This window comes from Mya arenaria, chromosome 13 (assembly GCF_026914265.1).
Source record: "Mya arenaria isolate MELC-2E11 chromosome 13, ASM2691426v1".
NCBI classification, from domain to species: domain Eukaryota; kingdom Metazoa; phylum Mollusca; class Bivalvia; order Myida; family Myidae; genus Mya; species Mya arenaria.
Window position 1 is genome coordinate 8,874,347 of NC_069134.1, and position 24,644 is coordinate 8,898,990.

A 24,644-nucleotide genomic window follows, 5' to 3' on the forward strand; every position below is an offset into this window, starting at 1 on the left:
AGATACAACTGTTTGATGTGCACTCATATAAAATGTTTCAATTCCATGTTGAAAAACTTTCAAATTGAACAACTTTAAACTTAAACGTTTAGTTATGCATATGTTTTGTTTCATGGCCATGTTTTTAACTTTTTATACATTCTAGCGCATTAATTGTTGAATAGAGGTCTAACCAATCTTTTTCAATCCAAACTCATAACTCACTGCGCGATTTTAGCTGACACGGATCGGACGCGAATGTAGACGCGAACACATGAAAAGAGCTTATACGCGGACAGCGTGCGTATGGAATACCGGACTTGCAAGCCGAGCAGGGAAACACTCGTTGCGCTTGTGTGTAATAGCAAATATATGTTCAATCACAAGGACTATGATGCAATGAATAATACAGGGACATGCCCAGTAGTAAAGCATTCAAAGATACTCTGTTTAGAGGAACAAGGTTATTGCATAAATTCCTTCCGCGACTTCGGGTATATCGTTCTGACTATTGACCGAGGAAGGCATTCAATAAGTGTATATTGTTTTATGTGCGTGTGCGCCTGTTTGTATAATTGTTGGTAGCTTCATCTTAGGGTGGTGGTCAAACTTGCATTGCATTAGGTAATGTACTGTTTGATATGACTAGTTAAATCATTAACCACGACACTTAAACCAAAGGAATAAGTTTGGTAGTCTACCGCCATGGAATTCACTAATTTGTATATTGTGTTTGATGTCTTGTAACGTTGTGTGAGTCGTTGCTTGTTCCTATGCCTTATGCATGGTTACATGTTAGGCTGTTTGTCAAATACACGTATTGTTACCTTTGTATAATTGGAACCGTCGCGGAGAAAACAATAGAGATTACAAGAGTGTAAACCCTGTTTTTATACAAAAGCATACTATTGCCGATATTTTATTCGTATAAAATGAGGAAAAAAAACGTATAATCGTTATAATCTGAACCTTGCAGGCAACTCAGATTTCCTATCCGGCAACCATACACAGGCATTCATCTCGCACGTCTCGTCTTTTCAAAGGCTTACAAGTTAATACATATAAGGGTAGACTCAATGCATGAATTGCATTTTTTTATATTAAAGTGTACTATGATTGTATTGAAAGGTTTTACATCCTACTGCATCTCAAACTCATTTACAAAATAGTGTTCCTTAGATTCGAAACATAACTTACTAGGTTTAGGGATTCATTTCACTGTTTAAAAATTTGGTTGAATCAGAAGAAGCATTGGCTATCGCATTTCAATAAATTATCCTATCATGAACACATTTATAATAAATGGAAATAATACGCTCCCAAGATTGCATACATTTTATTCTAGAAACATCTAAATCACTATACAAATATGCTAACACGGTTTACATAATATGGTGCATTCTATAGTACAACGACCCTGAATTCATCTCGAGATGTGAATGTTGATAATGCTGTAAAGGTATGAGAACGTTTATCTAGTCAATATACTATATAAACCCTGCTACATTGTATAGTCAATATACTATATAAACCCTGCCACATTGTATAGTCAATACACATCCTAACAACCAAGTGATTACAGGTTTCATAGTGCAAATATTTTATTTGCAATTACATGCCTTATCTACTAAAATATAATATCGTTTTAATAGCAATTTTCAACACAAACATAACAAAATACATCAAAACAAGATCATGTTTATACTTAAGTTCACCATTTCCTTGACAATAACTCATTTTATATATGAAAATAAAGCAATTATATATTTGAGTAACATGTAAATTTTCTCCGATTAACAAACACTTATTATTCCAACACTTCACGCCCATTACCTTGCACCATACATTCATGTAACAAAATCGTTCAGGCTAAGACTCAACACATTATTTGAGCACAGAAAATCCCCGGGTCGTCTACGCGTCCGGGTCACATTGTAAAAGACTGAGTATGATGGGGTCCTTGTTGGCTCCCCTCTCAAACTCATCCCACGAGATCTCGCCGTCCTGGTCCACGTCCAGCTCCTTGAAGAACTTCTCGGTCATCTTCTCCGGCGTGTTCAATTCCTCCGGCACCTTGGCTGCTGTCATTTTGAAGATGGCCTGGAAAGGAACAAGACTTAAAGTTGCCATGTTTAAAAATAAAACAAATACTGTAAACAAAATTCATATATTTTCCCCATTAATATAGTGTTAGAAAGCGACCCAGGCAGCACTTCACTGAGCAACCTAGTGCACGTCTCTGAACAAATAGGACAAATGTGTGGTATACATCTGGACCGATGTACCATTCTTTACCATTCTTTACCCAAGCAATGCCTTTCAGTTAACCAGCGAAATTCGCTTTTGTTTCTATTTCAATCATACACCTATAAAGTCTAAAAAACTAATCCCTAGAAGTACCAGTAATGTATTGAAACGTTTGAATGAGAGACACGGTCAGCGAATTACTGTTCTTTCATACGGAATCCGGAGTGATATCTATATTCTCCATTGCACGTGATAAATTGGTGTATCGTCATTAAATATGTATGACATAGATCTCTGTTTTCAATGCTACGCCCTCTTCCGATTTAGTGTTAATGCTCATTCAAATGGGAACGCAGGACAGATTCACATATGCGTATTTAGAACAACTCTAACAAACCAAAACCAAATAAGCAGATTTTAAAACTGATTTCCAAATTCCCCTTTATTAGCGAAGCCAAATTTACATTTATTTATTAACTGATTTTATAATGTTAGCTATATTGAAGTTCCCACATTCGCAATGTGGGAGCTTTTTAGCACTGAAGCATTTACTTAAGGTCTGTTTGTTTTTGAAATCCAAAAATAAACACTAACTATTACATGTACTTAGTTTATACATTAGCGATGCATATACCACTAGACCACTCTAACCCTGGGTGGGACAGAACCCTAAACCTCCTGGGTCAGAGACCGACGCATATTCCAATATCCACAACACGTAGGTGAAAGACGGACAGCTATACCATTAGACCACCCTCAACCTGGTAGGGACAAATCCCACAACCTCTTGGTTGAGAGGCAAACACGCATGCAACTAGACCACTTTCATCCGGCTTGGTACAAAGCTCACATACTTTAAGGTGAGAGGCAGACAACCAAACCACTAGAACACTCTCATCTTAGTGGCGATTGGCCATGACCTCTTGGGTCAGAGTCGGACATCTATACCACTAGACCACTCTCACCCTGGTGGGGACAGAACCCACATGCTCTTGGGTTAGAGGCTGATACCAGTAGACCGCTCGCACCATCTTCCGACTTAACATTACCATTACTGTGTACTGCATATTATTAAGATACATTTTTCTATTCTGTACTATCATTTTGATCAGACAATATATTATTCTGCATACTTGTTATAAATTGCACTTCAATTGATAACATTCGTTCAACTTCCCGGTTTGTTTAAATCTTTAAATTCACAAACTTGTCCAAATTCTATTGAAATCAGAGTTCATACTTGATTTTAAATCTAGCAATTCAACGAGCAATAGCATGGCAATTTAATAAGGTTTAAATGAAAAAGACAGGTGGTCTTTTATTATGTATCCGCTAATCAACGCCACTTCTTGTAGCCTCGACGAACTTTAAGTACGTTGGGGCATGCAATGCGTTGACATAAGTCAATGTACAGAAGGTATGTGCTTTTTCGAGAAGCATACGAAAAGCAAAAGAATATTACACTCGTCGTTATAAAAGAAACCATTCATTCAACTCTTCACAGGGCTCTATGTTGCAAATAAATCAGAAAAAAATGTCATACTCTGATCAAAATAAGCGCACGATGCTCATGATCGTTTTATGAGTTTGTTGAATAAAGTTGTGCATTATATATCTACTCTAAACATGGACAATATGTATGCATGTTTGTGGTATTGTATTGTTATTTAATGATGCACAATAACAACTTGTATAACAAGTTGAGCATATTTGCTGCAAGGTCAGAGCATCATCTAGTAACTATCGTTAATGCTTCGACGAGGAAACAAATATACGGACATAAGTTATTATACGACTTAAAGTATTATATTCGCAAATTTATATGTTAAATTAACTTCCATTTTTATTATCATGATACTCTTGAAAAATCAAGACAAACTCACCGAAACTATGGTTTTCATCTCGTCCTTGTCAATCATCCCATTCCCGTTGATATCGTACATTTTGAAGGCCCAACGGAGTTTCGTATCCAAGTTGGAGCTCCCTGACACATGGAGCCCTACAAGGAACTCTTTAAAGTTCACAGTGCCGCTTCTGTCATGATCAAACGTCCTAAACACATGTTCTGCGAATTCAGTTGCATCGCCTATAAATATTGAGTTATACACATTTTTAAACTCCTCCCTTGTGAGTTCTTTTTGCCCTTTAGCCAGACTGCTGTTATATTCCTGGAACCAATTCTGAATTTCGTCATCTGTAAATTCGACTTGATTTCTTAATTCGTGGAGTGTTCTTGGCTCAATATTCTTGCTTTCTTTACCTCCCATGCTAGAAACGTTGTGAATAAATATCATAAAGTAATTAAACAGTTATTCCACATCCGAACGTTTAAAGTTATTTGATAGTAGTTAATACATTTTCCCGATATCTTAGATAACAATATGACTTGCGTGATAAAATATATTTACTTTAAAAGTCATAGCAATTCTTTAGATATAGGTCCTATTTCTCCCAAAATTATCCTCGTTTGAGGTTATTTTGCGTGAAACACGCCTCACTGACTCACAAAATGGTTCAGTTCAGAAATAGCTGTTTTTACATTTTATAGATAGTCATGCACCTTAAGCGAAACTAATTATTGTGTATTTTTGTGTGAGCATATACGTTTAACTTAAGATGCAATTTTATCTGGGCATTTTTCTTTGTTTAGCACCAAGGATAAGAAGCCTGCGGTGACTTAAATGGTAGATAATGGTATTTATTTCAATTACCAAAAAAGTCTTCTTACATAACTCAAGGGCTATAAATCTCAATGACTCTTACCAGGTAAATACAGAGTTTGCGCAGGTTTCACGAAATGTTTCGTATCCAAAATACTACGCCACAATAGATATGCTTCTGTTTACTGTTTAAGGGACTGGGGTGCGTTTCAGATAGATTTTACGATCTGCCATTATCGTAAATTTAACGACCAATTTAACGATAATCATATAGGCGTGTCAGAAACGTCTCGTAAACGCTCCGGTCGTACGTAAAATATAACGATAAAGTTCAGCGTTAAAGCGAGTGACACAGTCTGAAGTAAAATGACGTCACGTCATATTAAACTGGTGAGCGCACCTGTCTTTTATTATTAATAATAATAATAATAATAATAATAATAATAATAATAATAAAAATAATAATAATAATAATACATCCAATAATGGAATCAATTAATGTTACGATACAAACTGATTGACTATTTGGTTCACACATTTTATGTAATCAATATTTTGTTGACATTTTATTGAAATTGAGTTATTTCACTGACTTTCATTATAAACAAACATCAAACAGCAACTGATTTCAATAGCGTTACTAACGCTTAGGGGAGAAAAGGGTAAACTTTTTCACATTTTTCAATAAAGATTAACAATATATCTATAATTTGAATTATTTATAATGTTTTATTATTGAAACAAGCATCACATTTCACACGAGATATATTTTACCTATGTCTGACCTTATAAAAAGTAAACGATATTTATGCGAAAAGCTAGTCCATTTATGAGGTACTGGGTATCATCGACTCGGTGAACTGGTTATTTAGAACAAGGCAAAGCGACAACATTATGCTACACCTATATCAAACTTCATAATGGTACTACTTGTCTTCGGAGGGCTATGGTCAACCTTCGACTAACCACTACTATGCTATGGAACGCCATAAATGCATATTAAACTTTGTGGATCATTCCTTTCATTATTCGAGCAAATGGATGTCACGTGTGGTTAATCTGTACGATCCTTCATTCAAACTCAATACTACTCAGTTATTATACAGGTTTCCTGCACCGCTAGCCTAGTATTTAAATAATTTCAAAGAAATGTTCCTTGGTTGCCCCTCTTCCAAATTCCTGCAAGCCATGTTGGTTCGTAAAAAATAGCTGACAGGTGACGGGGCTAGTTTTCACTTCGTGACTTTGTGAACAACTTTAAAAATCTTCTAGAATTATTATACTAGTATAAGGAAAATATTTAAACATTGTATTCCAAAACACTGCAACGCCTACGGCTTACTTATTTGGCATGTAGCAATGTTGGATCTGACATGGGGTCACTTGATTTACATAAACTCACATAAAAATAAACTATGTAAGAATAGTTATTTCTAAAACTGAAATGCCAAGAGCTGAGATATTTGAAAAACATGAACCTCCTTAGTAACGATAAACTTCCTACGCAACATTTTTCTTAATAACTCATAATTACCTCGAAAGTGGCTTACTTTCTTATTAACCACCCCCTCATTAGCAACCACTGCCCTCGGTAGAAGCCACCAACTTCCAGCAACCACCTTTTGACAAAGCGACCAATGACTTCATTGGCAAGCAATGACTTCAGTAGTTTGCTTCCCTAATTTTCTTCAGGTACTCATATGAGCGATATTATAAGTTACGGGGGTTAGTAAGTGACCAGATATGCGATATACAGGGCAAAAAACCCATATCGGGTGAGAGCGAAGCTTGAACCCGAATATGGTTTCCTGCGCCCCGCATATCCCATATTGGGTCACCTACTAACCCCGTAAGGTATATATCACGTCGACAATCTGTTTACATGTTTAAATGTTTCATTTATTCATCGGAATATTTCTAGGAATCGAAAAATATACGCCATTTTGGTACGATATAAATGTGGTGACTCAATATTGAAAAATACGGGGTCACCGCGTGACCAGTCTTGGACCAATGGCGTTGCGTCATTCATGTTGGAGGCGTGATATAAGATCATACTGGCCAGATGCACTGCATGCATCGCGAAAAGTTGCATTGCTTTGTGGTGCTCGGCTTATCAGCAGTTCATGTGAAATGCGATGTGTTTTGCTATCTTTGACAGGAAAAAGCATGTGGTAAAAAGAATAAGACACCTTTTTACATTCGGGACATATTTAGTATTAAATAATATATAATAGCTGTTGACGCGATGGAGCAGTAGCGCAATGAAGTAATTGCAAAAAGATAAAACACGACATATTGGTTTAACAATCCTTGATAAACATACCTAGGTTTTTATATATAGTATGTATGCACTGTGCTGTTTGTGGAGTTTTGTGCTGGTCTTCCATGGTTTTTGTTGGTGATTTTTTGTTTTTATGTTCTATGTCTTTGGCCTTTACCAAGTGCCATTATAAAACCGGGTTAATGTTGAAACTTTTTGCTACTGAGCTTGTTTCTGTAGTTTTTCCGTCAACGCAAACATGCGAAAACACGACACGACGCGTTTTTTTGCAATGCAACGCGAAACGGCGCCAACATATCACACCAATCAAAGCTATATACAGAGGTAACTGGAACACTTAGAACCAACACGTTGCTTTACTTCAATGCAGTCAGATTCACATTGTCATGGGGGACACGTAAAGTTAATGCGACGTTTTTGGTCTGTTAATTGGTAGGTTAACAATGAACAACATGTATATTGTAGGTTATTTACATTTCTGGTCAAGTGTTAAAACATATGCTAAATTTTCCTGAAATTAATGATTATGCATGTTCGGCGATACACGTTTAAAGCTTTTCGGGAAATCGGGAAAAACTTTTCGCAATATAGTGATTAGTTTAGAACTACACACGTTTCATTTCGGGACTGTTTATTCAGGCGTGGCTCCGTTAGAGGCGTAGACTACGTTATGTTTCATTTCGGGACTGTTTATTCAGGCGGGACTCCGTAGGCGGCGTAGACTACGTTATGTTTCATTTCTGGACTGTTTATTCAGGCAGGGCTCCGTTAGCGGCGTAGACTTCGTTATGTTTCATTTCGGGACTGTTTATTCAGACGGGGCTCCGTTGGCGGCGTAGACTACGTTATGTTACATTTAAAAGGGTCAAGAAAAAGTAAAGGTATCTTTGTTTAAAGTCCAGAGTTGAATCAAAATGTTGCCTTCCGACATAGCATTTATGTCGGAATTAATCACGTGATATACACACACTGTTATTGACAGCTATGGTAGATGCAAAACTATATACGCCTAATGTATTTGTTAACATTTACCCGCCTCCATCGTTTTTTGTTGACTCTCTAAATTTTGCATGGAGACTCGCATTTCACACAATTATTATGCGATGTGTCGTTTACATAGAACAAATGTTAAATCACCAGGCCGGGTTTAGTTCATTGGATTTAACGATACGCTTTATTTACATTGAAATTAAAAATGTATTTAGAACAAATGTGTTTTTCAAACTACATTTGCGTCTTACCATAAAAATGTACACAAAAACATTCCGTATGTTCGACACATTTTGCTGGAATGTTAATTTTGAGCGATTTAACTTTTTTGGTAGTGTTCCAAAAAGTGTAATTCTCATCACAGTCTATCAAAAGATAGAACAGCATGTAAGGTAGAAGGATCTTAGATTTGGTAAAATCTGCAAAATAGGACAGTCTTAGGCAAACTTATGTTTCCTCACACATTTCAATTCACATAAATACACAAAAAAAAATGGTGTTCTGTACAGACTCATCTCAAGACACAGAACACTGTTTCTATGCTGGGTATTTCTCGAAACGGAAACCAAGACAATAACCTTTGCAGAAGCGTTTCGAGGTTTTGGTTTAATGGACTTATAAATGAAATGTTTGATTACATTCTGCTTTTGGAGTTTCTGGTTTTCTCCATTTGACATCATTTTCATACTTTCACTTTAATCATAGGTAAGTTAGGAGCAGATCAATTGATAACTTTAACGTCACTTTACTGAAATCAAATAGAAAATATGACACATCTGTACAACAGTGTTAACGTTCATTAATCTTTGTCAATAACCGTAGTCTTTGTCAAAAGTAGGAGAAACATGTACACTATCATTGCATTTCAAATATATCATTGTGAAATGCATTTATATAACTCGGTCAACATAATAAAACGAAACTCACGAAAACCAACTTAAGTCTCCGTGCAAATTTGAAATGTTTGCAAACTATATTTTTTTTCTTAAAACAAAATCCAATGAGGGCTGTCCACTTTATTCGGGGTCAGTGTCCGGGTTGCATTCAAGAAGGCTGATAATGGTTTGGTCGTTGGTCGCCCCGACCCGAAATTCCGCCCATGAGACCAAGCCGTCCTTGTTTGTGTCAAAGTCTTCGAAGAACCGGTCGGCAAGGTCCTCCGCGGACGCCTGGCTACCGGTTTCATCCGGGTTCTGCAATTCCGTCATCTTGTAGATTGCCTGCAAATATATGTAAGTTTAAATAGCTTGCACTTTAATTGGTCATGTTTATTCAAAATGACACCAGCTTCAGCAAACTGTAAAGTTGAAAGTCATGAGTAAGAAGTTATTGATTATGTCTCCCAAAAGCTGCATACATGTACACGTTTTTGTGCAATGGTCATGCATGGACGTATATATGATGCACGTGATAAATTTTATGAACAATGCATATGGTTTAATCTTAGTATGCGACACTATATGTCGGAAAATAGCTCATTGTTTCTTGTTAGCATATATCCGACTTTAAAAAAAGATTCTTTTAACTTGTATATTTGTACCTTAAGAACGATAGCGACTTTGGCTAGTTCATTTCTTTATATTAACGAATACAAAAATAAATAACCTGTTAAATGGGGCCTCCTGAATACATTACCCACCTTGCTGATAACATAATAATGATTGACCTATTCTACAGTAAGTTCAAGTCATCTTAATATGAAAACAATCAAAAGTTTACAAATTCTGACTTAATTAAGAACAATTGAATATATGGTTTTTAAAGTCCAATAAAATATATGTCTTTAGACTTAGACGTAGCGCTTTTGAGACCTGCTGCAGGCTCCGATTTCTTGGAACTTCTTAAGTCCCTTATAACAGGATTAAGCTTATCTCAATTTGTATGATTATCAGAAGAAACCATTTTTCATTTATCAAAATCCATTTTCAATATGTATTTTGGCTATTTGAAATAAGCGACTTAATTATGAAAATCTGTGATCACACAGTTTTAAACCTTTTATTTTAAAAGGCAGACTGTGTGTGATGTTTATAGTTTCAAACAATGACTGCATCGTATCTATGACAAGTTTTTGCATTAGGTGCTCTGAATTGTATTCCTTCGTCTGTAGACAGAGTTCGGATCTCTAATCATAGAAGTACTTGGGGTAAACCTATAAGTTTATTGTTTATTATTGTTACGTTTCCTCAAGTTAATGCATATTTTGATAAGATTTACCTTTTGCGTATTATCTTTATTTAGGATTGTTGGGATAAGAGTGAGGGTTGTGCACTTAAATTGGTTTAAGCCCCCAGTAAATTTACATTTTACTGACCGTTCCAAGGCCGTACCTAACAATCCTTGATAAACACCAATAGTTTGTTGTTGTTTTTTAAAAATATATGTGTACTGAGTTTGTGTAGTTTTGTGTTGTTCCATGTATCTGGTTTGTGATCGTCTGTTTTTGTATTATATGTCTTTGGCTATGGTATACTTTGATAAGATTACCATTCACGTTTTTACTTTATGCGGGATTGTTGGGATACACAAACTGGTTTAAACCCCCAGTAAATTTACATTTTATTGACCGTTCCAATGCGGTGCCTAAAAATCCTTGATATACATACCTAGTTTTTTATATATAGTATGTATGCACTGTGTTGCTTGTGGAGTTTTGTGCTGTTCTTCTATGATTCTGGTTTGTGATTTTATTTTCTATGTCTTTGGTGTTTACCCAGTGCCATTAAACCGGGTTTATGTTTAAACTTCTTGCTACTGAGCTTGTTTCTGTAGCTTTTCGCGTAAATATTAAGCCTGTTAAGCTTAAGAAGTTTAGAGAAATTGGGGCCAGAAGATTTACATCTTCTTTTTATAACAATTCACCTCCATGTATTGCTTTAAGTTCAACCGTCTTACCTAAAAACAATCTTGCACTTGATTAAGACCGAAAAACAAACAAACATTTTTAACACTAAAATAGCATATGAACACAGGGCTACTAAAAGATAACCAAGGTCAAATAGCGTTTGATAATGTAACTTTGAAAGGAAGTTAAATGTTTGAAGCCAGGTTAATTACAAAAAAACACATTCATAAAATTCATGGGGTGATTCCCCTAATACAATGCCGTTTTGATCGTTTTTATGATAATTGCATTATTGTGCATGCTCATAAAGACATACTCTGGCTTCATTCCATAAGACTATTAATGTTACCAGCGGCATCAGTGATCTTCAATAACACACTTTAAAGTACAAACGTACGTGCGTACATGCATCACAAATATTTTCCTTATTGAATTAAACTAGTATTAGGAAACAGTCCTAATAAGTGTAAGCACATAATCTACTCACATACAAGATGTATCGTTTTATTGAAAATGCAAGGGCAATTACAGGGACAAACCCAGTACCCAATCAATATAAACTACTGTGTTCTTGATTAAAGGTCCACGGACAATTTATAAACATACAACCATACATGCAACAAGAGACACATACTGCAACACACACAACACACAAGTATTGCATAAATCCATGTAAACATACAGCTTAATGTGCGTACTTACTGACATAATGCTCCTCATTTCTTGACGGGATATGTAGCCATCTCCATCGATGTCATACATTTTGAAGGCCCAACTTAATTTTGCCGCCGTGTCATCACTACCAGATACACACAAGCCAATTAAAAACTCTTTAAAATCTACGGTTCCGTTCCCATCACGGTCAAATGTTCGAAACACGTGTTCGGCAAATTCGGACGCATCACCAGCAAAGATGGAGTTATACACGTCCTTAAACTCTTCTTTTGTTAACTCTTTGTGGCCTTCTCCAAGGCGTTTGTTATATTCATAAAACCAGTCTTTTATTTCATCTGAGGAAAAACTGACTTCATTTTGTAATTCATCTATTTTTTCTTGGCGGATCTTTCGTTTCTGTCCTTTTGCCGTCATCTTCGTGATAAAGCTGAGATAAGAAATAAATGAAAATATTTTGAAAAGCGTTCGCAACAAATCTAAAATTATAACAGCGCTTTTTGGTTGAAAAGAAGTTTATGTTTAAAAGCAAAAATAGAAACTAAAATTATTCATACCTGCGCATGCGTTTTAAATTTTCGAACACCATTTTCTATCCCTTCTTGTTGATTTGTTAAAAACAATTATTTTTCAAACTTCGAAGACTGAAGGCTATAAAAGGAATATTTGTCACGGCACAATTGCACGCATGATCCTCAAACAATCTTTGATTGCCTTCATGTGCAGTTATCGCGTCGCCATCTAAACTTTGAGGAAGCAATGGTTAAACTAGGAAGCGATGGTTAAAATAAATAAAACCTTTTGGCATTCTTCTTAAGAAAACACAAAATTTTATTTGTCTTCAATTAACGATCGATTCTCAAGAGCACAATGTAAATAAAATGGTTTGAACCGTTCCGTTATAATTATTCAAAAAAACGTTTATATCAAAAGATAACAAAAACTGTTCAGGGTATGTTTATATTTGCATTCCTTTTATCAAAACCAGTCTATTGAAACACCTTAACATATTATTATTATTAATAGTATCCATTTTGTTTAACAATGTTCTGCATACAAATATTTAAAATACACGTTACTGTTAGAAAAGTGCTTATATTATCAACACGGAAGTTTTGCTTTAAGAAAGAACAAAGGCCGCTTACAGGCCTTATGTCCTGACCAAAACCGTGACAAGAAGACGATCTGGTAACACACCATAAAGAAATTACCAAGGCAGAAAACAAAAGTTACGAAATGACTAACACAGTCAAAAAGGTATTAGGTTTTTAACCAGAACATCACAGAGATGTTAAGAAATTCCAAGACAGCAAAACTATTAACATTGACAAATTCAACAACAGTTAAGAAATAAGCAATACAGATAAGAAACGTTGAGAAAATTACAAGACAGAAATCAGGCGTTTACAAATTACCAAGGCAGCTTACAGGCGTTATGACTTGACCAAGAACGTGGCATGAATACGTTAAGAAATGACCAAGGCAGTTAACAGGCTTTTAAAAATTACCAAGGCAACTAACAGTCGTTATGACTTAACCAAGGACGTGATATAAAGGCATTTAAAATGAACAATATTGCAAACACTCGAAACAATCAAAACAGCAAAAACCTATAAACAAAAAATACCAATTCAACAAAACACCGTAAAAAATGACCAATACAGCACCAGACATTAAGAAGACAGCAAACACGCATTTTTTAAGGAATAACCAAGATAGGAAAAATATGTCAAGAACATTCCAAGCCAAAAAACCCATGAAACGTTAAGAAAATTCCAACACAGAAAAGGAATTATAAAAGAAGATCAATTCAACAAAACAACGTACAGTTGTGTAAGTGCACCAGCTTCTTTTTATATGAAATAAATTGATCAGCCCATTAACTTTATTCGCAAATTTGCGAATGACATTTATGAATGTAATCGTTGCAAATAAAAATCAATATTTTTTGGCATTTATGATTAGATATAAAAGTCACCAGAAGCCGTTTAATCCGGTTGATGATAAATACGGTATATGTTCCAATAATTAATTAAATACTAATTTCCTAAGAATAAAAACATTCGTGTCAGTTGCTGGCACTGGTAGTGGTAGAAATGTTTCCGTCATCACAGATACAGTTGTAACGGTCCGCTGTTGGTGGCTGGTGTTCGTTCATAGTATAACATTCCGTTATAGACGGAAGTAAGTTCATAGTACGTATGTTTACTTGGTTGGTAATATGCAAATAAGGAATGCCCGTGTGGATTGAGAATTTACTGTATATAAAGACCAGTCGATGTTTTTCTCTGAAGGGATCTGTTGGCCCTGTTTTGTAGTCTCACGTTACACAGTTAAGGATTGTATTCCAAAATCATCTATATCCAGACAGAGTGTGGGGAGAATTCGGGTGGCTACATATAATGCAACGAAACTGATTTTGTTTGTTCTTCTCCTTGTCTTTGATTGCAACCAATTCACGACAACGTAAACGGTCAATCTCTTTTAGCATTTCTAAACAATGTTCACATTGACATCAGTCAATGTTACTAACTCAATCATTTTCAACAGTGACAATACCGTGATCCAGCAACCTTTCTGCATCTGTATTCCCCTCAGATTTGGAATTCTGGCCGATGGTATATTGCTACGGTTCAAAGTGATATGCCTGTATGCTTAACACACATTGGGCAAATGTATGAAAAGTATATAACTTCTAGACCTCTTCCGTCCAGTCGGAATTTGAGCTTTTCGCATGATGCACATTCTTTTAAGGGCTTTACTTCTAATGTACTCAACGTGATTAGAAGGATCAACATAAGTGCAAAGGAGTTTTTGAAATTTGTTGATTAAATATGGACAACTCAGGATATTAACGAGGTTTTCCTTTCAGGGGAACAACATGGACATAGTTTTGAAGAGTTTAAGGTAACTTACCATTTGTCGGCCCAGGCATTTATGTTATCAATGTTCCTCTGGAGTCAACGATAATATAAAGATTTTCATCGTCTGAAAATCAGCTAACAGTAATTCATGTGTTGACAACACTGACATTTCATAAATGAATGTTTCAGAAATAAAATGGGACTTATAATGGAACACCGGTCTCATGTAAGACCCAACTAGAAATAGAGCCAGAGAGAATTGCACGTTGCCTACGATTATTGAGATATTCACGGAACCAGGTCAGTAAGTTGTCGTGGATACCAGATTCACATTTATTTTAGGAACAAACATCATTCGGTGTTGTAAGTCGGTGGCGGCCGCCTCCGCAAACACTGTGCCAGAAGTTTGGCAATTTGTTTTTAACACACTTGTCTGCAATCCCATTCCTGTAAAGTCTACAAATGAACACAGCATTGAGATAGCTCCATATGAGACTGTGACCATCAATGGTATTGCTAGAGGCTTAGACAAGGCCCAGAAGATTGTGACAGAGAGTTCTGGTGCAATTTCATCATATCTCGTTCGCCCTCAGGTGGTTTCTATTCCTCAGCAAGGCAAGTATGCCAAGATCCCAGTTCGTGTGTGTAACATGACTGCTAGGCCCATTTTCATTCGGCCCAAGTCTGATATTTGTGTTGTCAATGAAGTGAATGTCTTAGAAAATCTCTCATCTTCCTTTCCTTCTCCTTCATCTAAACCTTCTGACAGTTCTGTTAATGATTTTGGTGTGAAGATTGACACGGAGAACTTGTCCTCAGATCAGCTCCTTCGTGTTCGCCAGGTCCTTGGGAACTGGAAAAACATTTTTTCAACTGGTCCTGTAGACATTGGCTGCACCAACATCACCCGTCATAAGATCAGACGATACGCCATTTAAGCAGCCTTACCGGAAGATCCCTCCAGGGATGTATGAAGAGGTCCGGCAACATCTCAGAGATATGTTGGATTGTGGTGCTATTCGTGAAAGCCAAAGTCCCTTTTCTTCCAATGTTGTGCTTGTCCGTAAGAAAGATGGTTCCCTTCGATTCTGCATTGATTTCCGCATGCCTAATTCCCGTACTAGGAAAGACGCATATATGCTTCCTAGATTTGATGATACGGTGGATCTACTTGTCGGTTCTAAGTTCTTTTCTAAACTTGATCTTCGGTCCGGATACTGGCAAGTGGAGATGGAAGAGGATTCGAAGCAGTTTACGGCTTTCTCCGTTGGAAACCTCGGCTTTTACGAATGCAATCGCATGGCTTTCGGTTTAGTTAACTCGGGTGCTAGTTTTCAGCGTGTGATGGAGAGAGCTATGGGCGATTTACTTCTCCGGGAATGTCTAGATTTTGTAGACGACATTTTGATCTTTTCCGAGACTTTCGAGGAGCATTTCACCAGGTTGGAGAATGTTTTTCAACGGCTTTCTTTTATGGTCTGAAGCTAAAAGGTTCTAAGTGTGAGCTTTTCAAATCCTCCGTCTCCTATCTAGGTCACATCATTTCCCAACAAGGCATTGCTACTGATCCCGAGAAGACTTCTGCCATTACTGATTGGCCTGTTCCAGAGAATATCTCACACTTTCGTACCTTTTAAGGAACAGCTGGTTTTTACCGCCGTTTTATCAAAGACTATTCAAACATAGCCCAACCCTTAAACTGACTTCTTGAAGGTCATGGTCATACACATTCAAAATCTAAATCCAAATCAAAACGTAAAAAACCTGTTGTATGACGCCCAGCAGTCTTCTTTTGATCTTCTTTAGGAGAAACTCTCTTCTCCTCCTGTTCTTGCTTTCGCTGATTTCTCTAAACCCTTTAAAGTCCATACTGACGCAAGTGGGTCTGGTTTAGGAGCAGTGCTACTCCAAGAGCAAGAAGATCGCACCGAGAGGGTCATTGCCTACGCGAGCCGATGTCTTCGTCGTAGTGAGCGTAATTATCCCGCCCAAGTGGGCAGTGATCGACAAGTTTCATGACTATTTGTACGGAAACAAATTTGAAGTCACGACTGACAACAACCCCTTGACCTACATATTGTCATCTGCAAAGTTAGACGCTACAGGTCATCGTTGGGTTGCAGCTTTGTCTGCATATGATTTTGATATCGTATATAAGTCAGGCAAACTTAATTCAGATTGTGACGGATTAAGTCGTAAGCCCCATCTGTTCTCAGAAGAGATCAAAGCTGTTTGTCTTGGCGTTTCTGTTTCAGTTTCTCCGGTTGAATGTTTGTCTGGTGTAACGGCTCCTCGCCTGGCCAGTGAAGATGTTGTTCCTCCTGTTCCAGCAATCAATCCTGTAGATTGGAAGACAGAACAGTCCAACGACCCTGACATTTCCAAGGTCATTTCCATCATACGTTCCGGTTCTCGTCCGAGGGGGGAGGAGACGTCGAAAGATGTCAAATCCCTATTTCGTGACTTGTCGCGTCTTTCACTAGATAATGGTGTCTTATTTAGACGCCTCTTTGGATGGTAATGAAGTCCAGCAGCTTGTCATTCCTTCTTTTCACAAAACTTTAGCTTTTCGTGGTGTTCACGATGACGTTGGTCATCCTGGCAAGGAGAAATCTCTTTGGCTCGCTCGTCAGCGTTCCTACTGACCTGGCATGGAGTCTGATTTCGACCGTCGTATTTCTTCCTGTCGTGCATGTGTTTGTCGTAAGACCCCAGTTGTTCCGAGGGCTAATCTTGTTCCCATTGAAACCTCGAGACCGATGCAGCTTGTCTGTATTGACTTTCTAAAGCTGGATAGGTCGAAAGGTGGATATGAAGATGTTCTGGTCATTACCGATCACTTTACTCGGTATGCCAAAGCTATTCCCTGCAAGAACCAGAAAGCTGTCACCACTGCGCGGGCTCTTTACGAGCAATTCATTGTCCATTACTCTTTACCCGAACAGCTACATTCAGATCAAGGTCGCAATTTCGAGAGCCGGGTCATCAAAGAGCTGTGTCGCATCGCAGGTGTCCGGAAGACCCGTACTACTCCCTTTCATCCCATGGGTAATCCATCTGCGGAACGCTTTAACCGCACGCTCATGCGGATGCTAGGGACACTGAGCGATGATCATAAGGGTAATTGGAAGGAGTTTGTTCCCGCTTCGGTTCAGGCATACAACGCCACCAAATCCAGTTCTACGGGCTATTCCCCTCATTTTTCTCATGTTTGGGTGGCATCCCCGTCTTTCTGTCGATGCTTTTCTAGGTACTTCTCCTGGCAATGAAGGTGCCAAGTCCCATACGTCATATGTTTCTCGCCTCCAAGAGCGTCTCCAATACGCCTACCGTGTTGCTGGTGAAGCGGCGAAGAAACGTGCCAATCAGAACAAGGCCCAGTATGACAAGCGAGTTCGGGAGAATAAACATTCTGTCGGTGATGTAGTTCTTGTCCGGAAAGTCAATTTGCAAGGTCGCCAGAAGTTAGCAGACAAATGGGAGAAGGATCCATACTCCATAATTGCGATCCCCTTTCCAGATCAGCCGGTCTTCAAGGTCCAGTTGGAAACCGGAAAAGATCCCATTCGTACCCTTCATCGAAACATGTTGTTGCCGTTTATCTCCATTCCGGAACCGGAAGACGTCACCGTCACTCCTGTCCCCAAGAAGCGGACTAGAACATCCCGTCCTCCACCGTCCCCATCATCTGAGTATGACGCAGATTCCAGCTCATCTGAGACTTCCGTCTACATCATTCCACAACGAAGAGGCCATCAACCCGCTCCTGAACCACCCACAAGCGTCAGTTATGGCAAAACCCCATCTTCTGCTTCTTTTCTATCACGTCGCTCCATTCAATCCCCCATAAACTCACTAAATAGTCCCAATGCCCTTCCTCTTGTCCCCTCTTCTATTTCAGTGACCCCGCCGGTGCCTACTCCCAGGCCGAGGCGTACCAGGCGTCTTCCAGAGCGGTACGGAGAGTGGGTATCTTCACAGATAGCGGAAGACGTAGTCATATATATTTACTAAATTTTTATTATTATTTAGTGTTTTCTACTGTTCTAATTCTGAACACAGTGGTATGTTTTTTATTTTGTTGCAGTGCTGGAGCCATTGATATTTCATTACTGCAATTCTGTTTATTTTGTCTTTATACTGTTTTTATCTGTCTTGCTTTGTGCTAAGTTACATATGGTTTTCACATATATATGTATTTCTTGGCAGATACTGGGCAGTGGTGCTGATCGTAGGCCTGACAACCCTACGATGGGATCATTATCATTTATTATGTTTTGTATGTGTTTATTGTTGCAAAATAATTTTCACCTATACATCTTTTTCAGTGAGGAATGATTTTCTCATTATTGTTTTGATATATTTTTCACTTGACGTGATTTCACTTTCATGTCATATTAGATGTTCATCTTTTAGAAATATTATTATGTTTAACATTGATAGATTATTTTTCAGTGTGAAGCCCTTTTTATGAATTTTCAGGTTACACCAGGTTCATCAACTTTTATCTTTATGTTAACACTCCTCTTAATATTTTTTTCATTTAGGAATGTCAGAGACATTTTCAACTAAGAGGGGGAGTGTGTAGAATAGGCCAATTTCAACTATAACTCCACCCCTACTGTCCTGTTTGTTATTGTCACTTGTTTGTCCATGTGATTCTCATGTTTATGTAAATGAGTGTATGAGGTTATGTATGAAAGTGGTCAAACGGGTATATTTATATTTAACTAACAGTTTCATTGGCTCTCCTATTTTTATCTCACCGCCCTTACTAATTTCCTTCATTTTGGCTATCACTTGTTTTCTAGAAGTCGGACTGCGAGGCCCGCTTCTCCTTCAAAGTCATTTCTATATTGTTACAAAACTTTATAGTTTATATATTCATATTTAATAGTGTACTGTTTCACAGTCTGGTGAGTGTATTTCTTTATTACATTCATATTAGTATTTATTTGTATTTAATCCGAAAAGCTGTAATTAGAGATAACCTGCTTAATTGTATTTACAGAATTTCATGAAGGGCGTGGCACTTGCTTTTATCTTGTATGTTTTGTATTGTGTCTTATAAATGTTTATTGTTTCTGTCATAATGTTATTATATTTATAGGTTTTTCTATACGACCATTGAGAAATAAATATATCGAATCCTGAGAAGTGTTGGGTCGAAGTACTATATCCCCACGTCTACACAAAATTATGTTAAATGATATTATAGAGTTAGACCTAGTATGTTTAAACTTGTACAGCTGTTTAATACACAAAATAAATCTGAAGCATTAATGTTAGGTGAATATATATCGGAAGCATTTAAGATTCGATATACTTTATTAATGAATATATAAACCATATCATTAATTGTTCATCGTAATAGTAGTTTTAACATTATTATTTAGAATATTTAATGTTCATATTTTACCCTTATGTTGATGTCTTGGATATTGGAAATTTGTTAAAATACATTTTTATGTTATTGCTGCTTTTTTAATTACTTAATCATGTAAGAAGGATGATGCTTGTTTTCTCTACACCGGTGTTACTCCCGTTTCAAATGTTATATTGATCATTCACTGAATAATTATTGCTAATATTATAAGCAAAGTCTATGCTTAAAGCATCTATTTTGATTTTTGTTGTTGTGCAAGATCTATGTTAAAGCAAGATCTGATTGAAGCAAAATCGTTATTTAAGTCATCTTTGTCTAGTTTTCTGTTGTGCAAGATTTATGTTTAAGCACCATCTGAATGAAGCCAGATCGTTGTTTAAATCATCTTTGTCTAGTTTTCTGTTGTGCCCCACTCTTTTAAAATAATGATGCCTTGCTAAAATCAAATTTTAAAACTACTTGTACCCTTTCAATGCATTCAAAAATCTTTGAAAAAGTTATTGCTGACTAACTATCCAATTACTTTCATTTCTTCATACTCATTTTTTGACAATTTCCTATGTGTCTTTAGAAAATGCCATGGATGACAAACAACATTGCTGAAACTCCCCGAGGACTGGAGACAGGCTTTAGGCAAAAATCATTTTCATGCAGCTGTGCTGATGGATTTGTCAAAAGCGTTCGACTGCTTGCTGCTTGATATACTTTGGCAAAAACTGTCGGCATACTGTCATATAGACCTGCTACCGCACCTGCAATCGTATATAACAGATAGAAAACAACAGCTTAAATACAACCAAATAGTTAATTAGCTGTTGGGCTGATATAAGTAAGGGTGTTCCTCAAGGCTCCATCCTTGGGTCGCTACTGTTTAATGCTAATCTAACATCAACTCTGCAAATTGAAAGCAGTATCTTAATTAATTGACTTATTTTACTAACATAAAATGCAGGAAAATCCTGACAAATTTCAAGCTACTGCTGTTGGACTTTTACCAACAATCCAACTTTTCAAATTGGAGAAGGCAATTTATCATGTAACGATACGGTCTTACTACTGGGCATCGATACTGACAAAAAGTTTAATTCTGACACACAAATACAGAATATTTGCAAAAAAGAGAGAAGCTATTCAAATCATCGTTCGGAAAATAATAGGTCATAACGTAAGGGGACTTAAAAGACTGTTTAAAATGTTTCATGAACAAAAATCGAAAAATAAACAGGAAAGAGCTATTAAATGTGTATTGATTTAAGGGATCATATGAAGATCTTTGAGAGAGTAAGATTGCCAACATTACCATTCAGACTAGTTAGAAACATGACCATTGAAACATTTGCAATTATATATAACCTAGTGCCTATTCTCTTCGATCTAATTGTTAGAAAAAAAACTCAATATCACATTCAGGTTCATCTATATTTTGGAGATACTTCGAGTAAAACCAGAACGTTTGGTATAAACGCAGCTCCGGTTTTATGGAACTGAGACTTTTCAGTTCATTTCAGAAAATGCGCAAAATTCGCGCAGATGAAAAACCTAATGCTATCATAGGATGATACATGTAGATGCCCGGGCTATGTCAAATCAACTTGTTTTGATTTTGATTTATTAGAATGTTTTAATATAGCACATTTTACTTTAATTTACGACTGTAAACTACAGTACTTGCATACATTGTAAACATTGATTCGACGTAACACTTAAAATTACTTGTGTGTCTTGGGTTATTGAGGCAGTGGCCTGGAATAGGTATGCCGATTGATGGCAGGTGAAGCAGGTCTTTTCAACCCAAAGACTTTTCTCCCCCTTCTTAAAATCAATGTACATTGCTGTCTCAATAACATAATCTACGATGCAATTACAATTAGCTAGTCATTAAAAATAATAAATGTGATAATATTCATTTTACAAAAAAATAATTTATAAGATAATTTCAGGAGTGCCGATCCAGGATTTGTCGTTAGAGGGGGTGTAACTTATGGGCGTACAGCGTTTTGACTTGCTCCCCTCCATGTGAATTGAAATTTATATGGTTGAAACTGTTGGCAGGGTGATTTGGTACATCCCCGAGACATTTTTTTAAATATCTTGTTCAAAATGGTGCATTTTGGATGTGATTCCTTTTTTCCTCCTATATTGATATTAACAATTGACGATTAAGGGAGTTGGGGGTGCAACCTCCACCCGTATCTCAAAGTTTGAATGTGAATGTGACACTTGAATACATCGCATTATATTTTCTCACTATGTCTCAAATCATGTTCTAACAATATGTTGATGCCTAGTTGGTTAAAAAAGCTCTGCGAGCTTTTGTTATTTGCAATCCTTAAATAAAACTCATCTTTATATTAGTCAACTTCCCCCTTCAGCATACTAAAATAATACTGCAGCTTTGTGGTAAAATATTTTTTCTTTTTGGTAAATATTGTCACGTGGTAACCTCGTGCGTAATTCCGCGCGAACTCCGAGGATATCCGGTGCTGAGGGAAATCGAAACTGTGTCTTAGTTAAATGTGAGGATTTAAATTGATTTTTTTTTCATTCTTTGTAACATCATTATCTTTCTTAGTCCCTTATTTGCTACTTTTATATCTTCTTATTTATAAATACCCTTCTTTTGTTTATTAATTAGACCTTTTCATGCACTTCCTATTTCAGCACTAGAATGGTAGCAACCATGATAATGATTTTTGAAAGAGAATGAACTCTTGTTTAAGAAATTGCAACAAATAATACATGTCATCGCATGATAGTATTAATTACAAAATGTTTGAAAGAAATGGTTGGCTTGGTCTAAGAGATTATCGTAATTTCCTAAATAGAGACATTTCATTTTGGGGTTCCCATTTCAATTCTAAAAATAGAAATCGTACGTCCCAGATTATTGATACAGCTCGAATGTATTCAGTAAAATTGCCTCAATATCATCGGTGATCTTCAACTGCTTCTGTATATCACATGAACTAGTCCATATAAAAAGTAGCCACAATAATGCATGTTTAGGGAACTCTTGAACATTTGGATATTCATCTTGTTCCCTAAACGCCACTAGTCGACTGATTCATACCAATGTAAAATATATTCTTCAACTGTAATTCCACCAAACACTTCATTGATAAATACAAACGCAACGTTATACATAAATCATTTTAAGCCAATACCAATCGGCGAGTAGTTCTCAGACACTAGTAGTTCTCGGACACTCGCGATTTTCGCCTCATTTTTAAAGTTACATATCAAGAATTACGGACACTATGGACCATGGACATTACGGACCAGATTTAGGGACATTACGGACCAGATTTAGGGACATTACGGACCATCTTCAGAAACTTACGGACCATGATTTAAACATATTTTTTGTTTTAATTATTCACTCATTAGTTTTTAATTTGTTAATAAATACTTGAATATGAGTGCTCAGTATGACGTTATATCTTCCATAAAACTGTGAAAAATCGCGTGAAGTTCGAATAGATCAATGGTTCAATATAAAATCTTGTGAAATTCCAAAAGGTGTTAAAGACCTATGCATTTATAACAATTATGTGAAAAATAATGAACAAAATTTTAAAGATCGGCAGTTAAATCAGTTAAAAGCAACAGAAGATATATGTTCCAAACAGCTTATTTACCAAAATAAATCGAGCACATATAAGAACATATCAGTGTTTACATGAATCCAATACAGTTTATTTACCAAAATAAATCGAGCACATATAAGAACATATCAGTGTTTACATGAATCACGAATAAACAGCACATGTCCCCAAAGCCACCATTCATATTTAAACAGGCCCATACAGTCTCCCACATGCTTTGAGCAAACTGCTTGTTGTCAACTCGTTAGCAGAATACTTCGCCCAAAGCTTCATGAGCCGGCCTCTGTTGCCTTAATTAGTGTTAATTAGTTATAATTGTACCCGTAATTATCGGCGGTATACTATAAAAGAAACAAACATTACACTGACAACCTTTAATTGGCAATCATAAAAGTGTGAAAACCCATTGTACTTTCAATTAAATTAGATGAAATGGAAAACAAACAAATATGACGATTCAAAGTTTATTTCAGAAAGCAATTGATCACATATGAAAACATTAATATTCACATTTACAATTATAAGATAAACACAAATTTCGTTCATTATTATTCAAATTATTATAATACTTTATTAAAAATACATTGATGTTTAACATTGGAATTTCATGGGATTTTTCAGTTACATTAAAGATAATTGTCATACTGAGCACTTATATTCAAGTATTTATTAACAAATTACCGTAAATGACTGGGTATTAGACACACTTTTTTCCCTCAGATTTTGATGCAAAAAAATGCCTGCGTATAATACCCAGTAACAATTTTTTGAACTTTTTTTCTGAGGTCAATTTCAAGCCAAGAGTTTGTTTAGATTTATGTAGAAAGGGGTGTTACTCGCGTCATATTGATCGAGTATATACGGGTTAAAACGGCAGTTGAAGATCGGGATACGGTATATCGTAAGACGTTTATAATTTCAACAAAAATATTTTTCGATTAAAGTTACCGTAATTCACCTAATTTAATTAATAATTTATTTTGCGTACCTAATTTTCGGGCACCCAAAGGACATCAATCATAACTTTCATAGTTACCAAGTTTCACAGACGAAGATTATTGATTTTTATCTTTACAATGCCTGGCTAGATTACCTAACCGTATACACCACTG

The 24,644-nt window shown here is 36.4% G+C and overlaps 3 protein-coding genes across 3 annotated transcripts in view; 1 reads left to right on the plus strand and 2 right to left on the minus strand.

Moving 5' to 3' along the window:
- Nucleotides 1-1,299: 1,299 nt before the first annotated feature.
- Nucleotides 1,300-4,763, minus strand: LOC128213113 (hippocalcin-like protein 1). The gene is made up of 2 exons (XM_052918640.1): nt 4,110-4,763; nt 1,300-2,079 (listed from the first exon to the last, which is right to left on the minus strand). Exons 1-2 carry the CDS (start codon nt 4,518-4,520, stop codon nt 1,894-1,896), a joined length of 597 nt encoding a protein of 198 aa, XP_052774600.1. The 5' UTR covers nt 4,521-4,763; the 3' UTR covers nt 1,300-1,893.
- A 3,976-nt stretch (nt 4,764-8,739) lies between these two features.
- LOC128214350 (neurocalcin homolog) lies at nt 8,740-12,779 on the minus strand. Its single transcript, XM_052920770.1, has 3 exons — nt 12,235-12,779; nt 11,708-12,107; nt 8,740-9,380 (listed from the first exon to the last, which is right to left on the minus strand). Exons 1-3 carry the CDS (start codon nt 12,264-12,266, stop codon nt 9,177-9,179), a joined length of 636 nt encoding a protein of 211 aa, XP_052776730.1. The 5' UTR covers nt 12,267-12,779; the 3' UTR covers nt 8,740-9,176.
- A 9,612-nt stretch (nt 12,780-22,391) lies between these two features.
- Nucleotides 22,392-24,644, plus strand: part of LOC128213857 (ATP-dependent RNA helicase DDX4-like) — a 50,067-nt gene continuing 47,814 nt past the window's right edge. The window contains exon 1 of the mRNA XM_052919925.1: nt 22,392-22,443. The gene's annotated coding sequence lies outside the window, so the exon portion shown is untranslated. The remainder of the gene's footprint in view (nt 22,444-24,644) is intronic.

What these genes read in the sequence shown, in the direction of transcription:
- LOC128213113 (XM_052918640.1), bottom strand. Translation starts at nt 4,520, where the DNA reads ATGATATTTATTCACAACGTTTCTAGCATGGGAGGTAAAGAAAGCAAG. An exon ending in AGATGAAAACCATAGTTTCG is followed by an intron (nt 2,080 to 4,109) that starts GTGAGTTTGTCT and finishes GTTCCTTTCCAG; the next exon opens with GCCATCTTCAAAATGACAGC.
- LOC128214350 (XM_052920770.1), bottom strand. Translation starts at nt 12,266, where the DNA reads ATGGTGTTCGAAAATTTAAAACGCATGCGCAG. An exon ending in AATTTAAAACGCATGCGCAG is followed by an intron (nt 12,108 to 12,234) that starts GTATGAATAATT and finishes TTCTTATCTCAG; the next exon opens with CTTTATCACGAAGATGACGG. An exon ending in AAATGAGGAGCATTATGTCA is followed by an intron (nt 9,381 to 11,707) that starts GTAAGTACGCAC and finishes ATATATTTGCAG; the next exon opens with GCAATCTACAAGATGACGGA.